The sequence below is a fragment of the Molossus molossus genome, unplaced genomic scaffold (genome assembly GCF_014108415.1).
Source record: "Molossus molossus isolate mMolMol1 unplaced genomic scaffold, mMolMol1.p scaffold_m16_p_5, whole genome shotgun sequence".
In the NCBI taxonomy this organism is placed as follows: Eukaryota; Metazoa; Chordata; class Mammalia; order Chiroptera; family Molossidae; genus Molossus; species Molossus molossus.
In genome coordinates, this window is record NW_023425388.1 from 11,640,384 (window position 1) to 11,650,567 (window position 10,184).

Consider the following 10,184-nt stretch of genomic DNA (forward strand, 5'->3'; position numbering starts at 1 on the left):
AACCTGCTTGGTTCAGTAGGGGGAACATACAGAAATGCAGGTTTCAGCCCATAAAAATGTTCCATGTTCAACATAGCCAGTGTGATTGGTTTTAGAGACCTGATTTGCATATGTTATGCTTCCTTTTTTTTTTTTTTGGTTAATTCTCATCCAAGGAGTTTTTCCATTGATATTTAGAGAGTGGAAGGGATAGAGAGAAACGTTGATGTGGGACAGACACATCAATTGGTTGCCTCCCGCATGACCCTAACTGGGGCCAGGGATTGAACCTGCAACTCTTTGGTAGGCCAGTCAATGCTCTAACCGCTGAGGACACTGGCCAGGGCATTTCAGTTGTAATTTTGATGTGGTTGTGGGAGGAGGTGATTACTGCGTTTATCTATGCTGCCATCTTGACCGGAAGCCTGTTAAGCTTTCTTGATTGCACCTCAGCTAGTTTTAGATTAAACCTCCTAGGATGAGCAGCATTGTTAGTGGGAACCTTCCCGCACAGAGCCTTGGGGGAGGGTAGAGGGATCAGAGTAGCCAAGCCCCTGGAGATGCTCCCCAACTGTCAGTGTTTCAGAGCCTGCTGCTTTAGACGACAAAGTTGATAGAAGGGACTTTTTCTTGTCCTTCTTTGCTCTCCTGCCCTGGTGGGACAAACATCAGCATATGGTCAGTTCAGTCTGGCACCCTCCAAAGGGTTTGAAATCCTGCCCTGGTGGGACAAACATCAGCACATGGTCAGTTCAGTCTGGCACCCTCCAAAGGGTTTCCCGGAGAGAAGTTAATGAAGGGGCTGTGCGTGGATTAGATACAGAGGTGTGGAGGGAGCCAGTGAGAGTGATGAGGCCCCAGGGTCTTGAGAAACCAGTACCAGCCCAGCCTGCAGGGGCAAAGGGAAGAGTCCCCCCTCCCCAGAAGAGGGCTTGGCAAGGGCCACAGCCAGGAAGGTGGGTGGTGGGGTGGCAGGGGCAGTAAGTGCCCAAGCTCTCCCTCCTTCCTCCTCCCACTATCATCTCTGTCTAGAAGGGGAGGGCAGGCTCAGTGGGGCACAGGGCAGAGGAGGGAGAGGAGCCCATTGGCATGGAACTGACACCCCTTAAATTCACTGTTCTTTGCCATCTTCCAGTCTGGGATGGAATGACATCCACATCTAAGGACAGAGTAATGTAATAAGTTATGAAACTATTCAAGGAAAACAGACAAAGCTACCAAACTTGCATCTGGTTTTCTTCTCAGGAGTGAGCACTGGTTGGTTGTGTGAGATTAAACTGTAGACCTTTCTCTTCACTTGTGCACTCGAGCTGGGTGCGAGGCTTTGGAAATGCGTGGTGTGTGTGTGTCAGAGAGAGGCTTTTCCTCTGCTGTGCCTTTGCACTCAGTATGTGTGGAAGCCGTGCCCGTCGGTGCCGGTGGAGCTGCCCTCTTGCCCCATGCAGCTCCTGCCCAGGGCCTGTGTCCCACCAGCCCTGCTGGCGGGCCCGCCCGCGCTCTGCCTCCAGCCCCTTCCTCCTGTTCACACGCTGCCCAGCACCCAGAGCCGGAGGCGGGACCTGTCCGACAGCCCAGCCTCGGGCACTCGGGCTCTCCTTACCTGCCCGTTGGGGCCCAGCCTCTGCCGCGTCCCAGCTCCCGCCCCCGCGCCCCCGACCTCTCGTTCTTGGTACTGTTGGGCTGTCAGATCTGCTGCTCTGACAGGTGACAAACGACTTTCACCATTGTCATTTTCCCTGATTTCAAGTGGAGTTGAGCAGCTCTTCCTGTATTTTTTGACCTTTGATTTCTTTTTGATTTGTCATGATTAATTCTGTTATAATTAATTTCTAGGAATAGCAGGAGGGAGGGGTTAGCTTCTCCCCCAGGAGGATAGCCGGTCAGTGGTCAGTTTGAAGCACTGTTTTGCGTCTTTGCCTCCCTGCGAGGCTCTTTTGCACATGGGTCTGTTTGAATTTCTGTCCTTTCATAATTTGCTTTAATATCCAGTAGGTCAACTCTTTATTGCTTGTTTTTTTCCAAATCTGTTTTTTTGCTATTCTTATGCATTTAGTCTATTTATTTATTTTCCCTTTGTTGATTTTAGAGAGAGAGGAAGGGAGAGGGAGAGAGAGAGAGAGATAGAAACATCGATGAGAGAGAACATCGATTGGCCACTTTCTGCATGATCCCCAGTGAGGATCTGGCCCACAACCCGAGCATGTGTCCTGACCAGGAATCGAACTGGTGACCTTTTGGTGCATGGGTGGACGCTCAACCACCGGGCCACACCGGCTGGACTGTTTATTTATTTTTTTAATCCTTACCTGAGGACATTTTTGCATTTATCGTCAGACAGAGAGGGAGGAAGAGAGAGGGAAACATCGATGCAAGAGAGACACATCGAGTGGTTGCCACCCACACGACCCAATCAGGGCCGGGGACAAACCGCAACCAAGGTACGTACGTGCCCTTAGCGGGAACCAAACCCGGGTCACTGGACCGCAGGCCGATGCTCTTACCCCTGAGCCAAACCGGCCAGGGCCATTGAGTCTTTTTAAAAAGTAAGATTTAGAACGAGCGTCACAGGTTTGGTTAAGAATTACTTGTTGGAGTTTGACTGAGGCCGTGTCAGACTTGTGGGTTGGTGGGGAGGCCGAGCTGGCCCCTGTAAGCTGTCATGGCAGCTGTGTGTGTCCTCCGGCGGAGGCCTGCCCACCCATGATCCCTCTCTGGGGACTGTGCCGCCTCCAGCACTGGCAGGGGTCATGGTTGTCCTTTTCTTGTTCTGCTTCATAACTGAGTGTGGCTAGTGTTTCACCACTCATGTGATATTTCCTACAGGTTTCTCTGGGAGGTAGGTCATCTGTGTCAGATTAAGGCCGTTCCTTCTGTTCGTGGTTTCATTGTCATTTTTATCGTGAGTGGGTAGTGAGTTCTGTTGGATTCTTTTTGGCACTTCTGGTGACTAATGGCTTCCCCTCTAAAGCGGCCACTGTAATGGGCTGCCTGGCAGATGTCCCCACGTGAGTCGTTCTTGCATGCCTCAGACACTCCCTAATTGGACACCACGTGTTAATAACTCCTCACCAAATGAGCCTGACCAAATATAGCAGGCTAATTTTTAAGTTGGTAATTTTGTATGACCCACAAATGATGTTATAAATATCCAAATGGCCCTTGGAAGAACAAAGGTTTCCCACCCCTGTGTTAATTTAAAAGGCTTTGGCTTTCGTTGGTTTACCGTTTGTGTCCGGCTTCCTTGGAGCCTTGGGCTCTGCTTTGCTCTGCTTGGTCCTGATGCGGCGTTGGCGCTGGGCCTGCCACTCCAGTCAGTGAAAAGTGACAGCTTCAGGGCGCTGCCCTTCCGGTCTCCTCTCCTGCCCAAGGCTGCCCCCCTAAGGCCCAACCCCAGCCGCCCCAGCTGCCTCCCTCCCCAGGGTGCTTGGCTCTCTGGGAAGAGGCATCTGGTGTGGTAAGGTGCTGAGCAGACAGTTCACCATCGTTCTAGAAAGATGGAACGCCTGAATTGTCACCGTATGAACCCTCATAACTGCGGGACTCCGAGGGATGGTGTGGGATTGCTGCACAGGGCCCAGGATGATGGGTGGTCTGTGCCCTGGTCTCAGCTATTTGGGGCCAGGAGAACAACCCTCTCTACACAAGGCCCTTTGGGATGCTCTTAGACAGTGACCGTGGTTGGGGCCAGGCATGTTTCCCAGACTTCGGGGCCTTCCAGAGCTTGCTCTTGGTCATCTGGGAGGCTTCAGGGTAGTCAGTGTGCTTTGGCTGGGAGCTGGGAGAGGAGCTGGCCTTTGGGAAGCCTGCCAGGCACTTCTGCCTGGTAGAAGATGAATAGTATCAGTTTCTGGAAATTCGCCTCTTAAAAGCCTGCCAGGGTCCTCACTTACCAGTCACCTTTCACACACTTGCTGGGCCCCGTGCCGCGCACACTTTCTCTGCATTAATCAGTGGCAGGCTGTCCTGAGTCTATCCTTAGGCTTGGGGTTTCCACCCAGGTCCCCGGTTTCTCCCAGCCTACTCTGCACCTGGTGACAATCACTGTTGTGCCCGTCATTGCCTCCTGCGTCCATCCTGTGGGGCTGATGGCAGCCACAGTGCTCTGAAGGTCCTGGCCGTAGAGTCACAACAAGAATGCACAGAGGGAACGGTCTGGTACCTAGCCAATGGGCCACTGGCTGCCTCTTCTCTGGTGGCATCTTGTGCTTTGTGAGGAGCTGGCTGTGAATTGTCCCTGCACTTTGTTGGGAATGGGGCTTTTAGTTCCCTGTTTAGATTGATTCAGAGTCTACACCCCATTATAGCCCAACAAACCACAGTGGGATGGGTGTCAAGCTCAGATCTCACCCCAAGCCTATCACTGCCCTCATTTCCAAGCATTTTTAGTAGCAGAGCCTTTTTTTATGTATGAGAGAAATCTAGTGCAGAGCAGATTAATAGATCAGTTAGCATAGGTTTAATTAGCATAGCCTCTGGCCATCCACTGGTTCATCTAAGGCTGCCTGTGGGGGCCCCTCTGGTGGCCTGGCCCCTGTATCCCTGGGGACGGAAGGGCCTTTGTCCAAGGTCTGCATGCCCATCAGCAGTTCAGCCTTTTCCACAGGCCACACTGGAAATCATGTCGGAGTGTGTATTTTATTAGCAATTTTTAATCCTCACCTGAGGATATTTTTTCATTTATCTTCAGATAGAGTGGGAAGGAGGGAGAGAGCGAGAGAGAGAGAGAAACAGCAGTGTGAGAGAGACACATCGACTGGTTGTCTCCTGCATGACCTGACCAAGGCTGGGAATTGAACCGCAACGAGGTGTATGCCCTTGACCGGAATCAAACCCGCAACTCTTTGGTCCACTGTTCAGTGCTCGTAGCTGTTGCGCCAAACCAGCCAGGGTGAAATAAATATGTATTTAAATGGAAATCAGTTGCAATGCGGTGCTTCATTCAGGCCCTGCACCGACCACAGCCTCACCCTCTGGCTCTTCTGCATCCTGCTCTGCTTCACCACCTCCCTCTTCTGTCCCAGTGCCTCCTTCCCAGGGACTGTGCGGAAGCCTTCTGAGCCCCCGCCCCCGCAGCGCTTGTCCCCGCACCCGTTTCAGCGTTAGGAATCCGGCCCCCCTCTGAGAACAGTTACCTCTTTCTGATGGGACTCTCCTTTCCTGTGCATCCCCCCCCCCCCCGAGCGGGGGGCGGGGGGGAGGTGTGTGATGCTCCCACCAACCTCTCTGTGACTGTGTGGCTCCCCCCGCCCACTGAGAGCCCAGCCCCTGTACCTGAGTCCCTTTTTAGGAGAAAAAGTCCTCAGTGCCTCATCATCAACCCTGTAATTTAAAAGCGCACCTCTCGGGAGAAAATAACTCGAAGCCAGCCCACCCCCAGTTCCTAGGGTGGCTTGGAGGTGCCAGCCAAACAGAAACAAGTGAGTGGCCTGTCATGCAGCAGGAAGGGAGCAGGCCCAGGCCCAGGCTTGGGCTCCGATGGCTGGGCTCCTCCGTCCTCTGCTCCCTCATTAACCATCTTGTTGCCCTTCCACAGAAATTGAAGCCATAAAGCTGGCTGAGCAGAAGCACAAGGCGGAGAAGCGGCGGCGGGCCACGGTGGTGGTGGGGGATCTGCAGCCCCTTCGGGACGCCCTCCCTGAGTTACTGGAGCTGGAGGCTGGCACCAGGCAGCCACATACCCGAGGGTGAGTGTCCATCTGCAGCTACCTGGAGAGCTCGAGGCTTCGTTGGCTAGGCTGTGAGTGAGTCCGCCCAGTCAGAGGCTCTCCACTGGAGAAACGTCCAAGCTGGCCGAAGCCCAGACCAGTCAGGACAGCGGGGGCAGGACTGGGACTGGCACTGGCGTGTGAAAGCCCTTCCCCATGCTGCTGAGTTGAGATTTACCTGGCCCGGCTTTGTCCACTGTGTCCTTACCTCATGGGGACCCCACTGGGGAGGACGTCATGCCTGTCTTGGAGCTGCCTACCAGGCCCTGGATGGGCCCTCAGGTTGGGTGAGGGTCCTGACCCCTTTTGCTTCCCACTTTCACTGAAGGCTCAAGCCACTCTAGGCCTGAAGAGCTTCCTGGATTCGTCTGTACCCCCTTGGGCCGGAAGGGTCTGTGGGAGGCCTCCGCCCACCTGCCATTCTATCTTTTAGTAAGTGGGGGTGGGGATCCAAGGCCTGAGGCCTCGGCTGGTAGGGCTGTGCTGGACCCCGCTTTCTGAACCTCCTAGAGCATGACCACCTTTTGGGGGCTTTGGCTGGGGGAAGGGAGCTCGAACCCCAGTTCTGCACGTGCAAGCCCAGGAGAGCTGTGGGTGGTCAGCAAGGGACCCACGCTCAGGTGGACACAGGGGCAGGGTCAGTGGCTGGGAGAGCAGAGCAGTGTCCTGGAGCTGACACAGTTGGGACCAAGTCAGGCTGGGGCAACAGGAGCGTGAGGATGCAGGCATTGTTCAGGGTGGACCAGAAATATTTTTCGTCCCTACTTGAAAAGAAGTAACAGTTAAAGAAGAGGCCTCCTGGCCGGGATGGGCAGTTTTTCTCCCCCTGCCACCTCCGCTGGATTCTTCCCTCCATGAGGCCACTCCTGCTCCCAGTCTCACTTAGGGAGCGGAGTGCTGGTCCTGGCACCCCCCAAAGCCTACTGTGGGCTGCGACCTCAGAAATGTGCCCCTGGCAGACGTTCCAGGTACACAGTGTGTGGCACTGACTTGGCCTCTCTGTCCACAGCAGGACAAGCAGCAAGCCCCGGCCGGCCGAGCTGAGCCGGATGAGCGCCACGCAGCGGCTCCAGCTCCTGTGAGTATGGCCCGCCGCCAAGACGAGGCTCTGGTGCTCCCACCCTCCCTTGTCAGGGCTGTCTGGTGTCTGGCCAGGTCCCCCAACCGCAGTCCCCTCGGGCTTTGTGGGCATCTCAGCCAGGGCCAGCTTTGGGGCACAGCCCGGCTGGCTCAGTGAAGTAGCCTGTTTCTCAGGGGCTGCCCTCGGGCCCGGGTCCTTGGTGGGTGGGGTGGTGCTGTGCTAGGTGTCATCTGGCTCAGGTAGTTCCTTGTCCAGTGGGGTTCAGGTTTTCTCGTTAACAACCAGGGAAGCTGGGGCCTGGCATGGTGTGGCTCTGCCCACGGTCACACACATGAGGCAGGTCGTTCCGCCACGGCGCCCTCCCCACCACAGCAGGTCCAAATGGACTTGTCCTGGAGCTGCCACCTGAGGTTTCTGACCGGGTCACCTCAGTTTCCCCCAGGAGCACCCAGCCAGGGCACCAGCAGCCATGGCTGGGCTGCAGGGCCTGCAGAACTCGAGCTGCCCCAGCACTTCCAGAAGGCAGCATGTCCGCGCCTGCACCAGCGGGGCTGGCTGGGTTTCGAGACAGGCATGCGGGGAACAGCAGCCTCCACTAAGGACTCTGGGATCAGGGCCTCCTGTAGGAGGAAAGGATCCACCTAACTTTTCTGTTGGGAGGGCACCAGGTGTCTCCTGTCACCATGGTGCCCCTTTGTGCGCAGAGCTGGCCTGGGGCCTGTGGGGACACAGAACTCCTGGCCCTTCGTTCCTGCCGTGGCCATGTGTGATTGGGCAGCGCCGGAGGGAGAGGCCCTGATGTCAGGCTGTGTGTGCAGGGTGCCTGCGGGCTGCCGCCTCTGGCCTTTAATAGCAGCTCCTTGTCAGGGTTGAGGACAGGAGCCTAGAACCCCTTCTCTGAGGAAGGGGCAGGGATGCCAGCACCCCTCAACCTCATGGGTGGGCACAGTGACTCTAGGGTCACTGTGTGACCATGAGGAGGCCCAAGTCATCCTCTTCCCTGCCGCCCATAGCCCTGCTCAGCCCTCGGGCCCCCTTGGGCTGACCCGTAGGCCGTGCCTGTCCCACTTGAGCAGCTCAGATTCCCTTCCTCATCCCTGTCCCTTGTCCAGCCCTTTGCCGCTGTCCCTCCCTGTGGCGACTCTCGGCCTCTGCTGTCCACTCCAGGGTTCAGCCTGCCCCGAGGCATCTGGGTGTGGGGTGGTCCACCTGAGGCAGGTCCTGGGTGCTGAATGCTCATCCCACTGCCCCAGGGGCTTGGGGTGTGCTGACCTCCGATTTCAATTTTTCAGCGAGGAAGAAAGGACTCGCTTCCGAGACCTGCTGGCCAATCCAGCCTACAGAGCCAGCCCCCTGCTGGCCATCGGGCAACAGCTGGCCCGGCAGATGCAGCTGGATGGTGGTGGCCTGCTCTGACCTGGCCCCAGGGGTGCCGTGAGCTCCGAGGATGCACGTGAGGTGGCAGGGAGGACCAACTCCTCACATCGTCACCCTGAGCCTGGAGGGCTGCCGCTTCGGCCCTTGCTCACTTGTTAGGACTGGTGGGGCAGACCACTCACCCCCAACCCCAGAGGGTGAATAAATGCCTTATGAACCCAGGCAGTGGGACAATGCTTCCTTTGGTGCTCGGCTGTCCCATGAACGAGACAGTTACTGTTGTTTCAGGTCCCGGGTAAGAAGGTTGGGCTACAGAAACATTGACTTACACCCTTGATCTGAAGATGTGGGAGGGGTGGGTGCCTTTCTCAGACCTTCAGGGATGGGTGTGGGGTTTGGGCTGTGTGGGGACTAGCTGACCACCCACATCCTTCAGGGACAGTGAAGGATGTGCAGCTTGGAAGGGTGGACCCTGGGGTCCTCTGCACTAGGCACCTGGTCCCAGGTTGCTGGAATTGCCTCCAAGCCTTGGCCTATGTGTGGGTCCCACCCTCAGATGTCATATGCCTAGGGCAGCTGGATGATTGGACTGATGATGGCTGCATCAGGGTCACCTGTGGCCACCTTCCCGACACCTGCCCAGTCCCTGAGTTCATGTGCCAGCCCTCAGAGGGATTCAGACACCCTTTGTACTCCAAGCACTGGCTTTCTCGAGCATTGTCCTGGACAGAGAGGGCATACGATGGCCGTGCAGCATCAGACAGCGGGGTGTCAGGCCCAGCAACTGCACCCCTCAAGGTCCTATGTTGCCTGAAGCCAGCTGCTGTACAAACAGTGGCTGTACTGCTTTCTGGAATGTTCCTTGTGCAGCAGTAAAGCTGGTGAGGTCATTGTGCTGATATGTGGGGGCCCACCCCTCCATGCCCTCATGGGTTCTCACCCGATGACTAGAGTTTTCCAGGGTGCCTGGTTCCAGGATATCGGGGGAGCCAACTGCTGGTGGAGATAGCAGGACGCCGGCCGGCCGGGCCTTTCTCTGATGTCATGTTCCTAGGGCAGCTGGTCCCCTGCTCTGGACCTGAGACAGCGGGTCTGCCTGGAGAAAGAACCTTCTTAATTTCAAGTCAGACTCGACTAAACTGCGTTTTCTTCTAAAAATGTTCAAATAAAATTGGTTAAAATGACAGTTATGTACATGCATATTCCTGATATTGGCTTGTTTTTCTTAAGATTGGAGAAATCTTAATTGAACATTGTTGCTACAAAAACAGTGATTACTTGTATTTCTGAACCCAAGTGTTATCCCCAGTGCCACAGAGGCTCTGGGACCGTGGCATCTCCATGGGTCCCTGCGACAGGCTGCCTTATCATTCCTTGTCCCTCTGGTCCCTGCACCTGAGGGGAGGCCCTGGCAGCCAGGCGAGCTGGGGCTCTGGCCGGGACCTTCTCTCCAGAGGGAAAACAGGTGCAGAAAAGGGGATGCCCCCCTCCTGTGACAGGCTGAGTGGTGCCTGGGAGCTGTCGGTGCTTTTCCTGACAACACCCTCAGAGATTCCTGACGCCCCCATGACCGCCATGTACACACTTGACCTCCAGCCTCAGTTTAGGTCAGCAGGGCTCAGGGTGCCCTGGGAGGGCTCCCCCCACCCGGAGCAGCCACCTCCCAACAAGCCTCCCTGCCTTTGGTGCCTGGGCTTCCAGCACAGCAGTGATAACTCCCACCTCGGGGCTCTCCTGGGCTGGGGAGCAGATTCTAATTACATAACAATGTTTAATTAGAGAATCCAGTACCCATCAGCCCTCTGGCTGCAGAGCTCCCTCGGGATGCGCTGGAGTCTTCCCTCAGCCTCCTGCCCGTGCCCTGGGCCTGACAGACCCAGACCCCCACCCCACCCCGCCCCCGGCTAATGTGCCCCTGTCCTCTGGCCTGTCACCTGGTAGGACCCATCTTCAGCTCAGTCTCATTCATTCAGAGGGATCGGGGTTCTATCCAAGTGTATTTTGGGCCCCCACCCTGGGGCCAGGGGTAGCCAGGAAGGAGC

General features: G+C 56.1%; 1 protein-coding gene across 2 annotated transcripts in view; it reads left to right on the top strand.

The window, feature by feature from the left end:
* FAM207A (family with sequence similarity 207 member A) overlaps positions 1-9,290 on the top strand; it is a 29,990-nt gene extending 20,700 nt beyond the window's left edge. Inside the window, exons 4-6 of one of the 2 annotated variants that reach the window (XM_036243876.1) lie at positions 5,513-5,663; positions 6,694-6,762; positions 8,058-9,290. In XM_036243876.1, coding sequence (XP_036099769.1) covers positions 5,513-5,663; positions 6,694-6,762; positions 8,058-8,181 — 344 coding nt within the window. In that variant the 3' untranslated portion in view covers positions 8,182-9,290. The remainder of the gene's footprint in view (positions 1-5,512; positions 5,664-6,693; positions 6,763-8,057) is intronic. The other variant, XM_036243877.1, reaches the window with a different exon arrangement.
* The last annotated feature ends 894 nt before the right edge of the window (positions 9,291-10,184 follow it).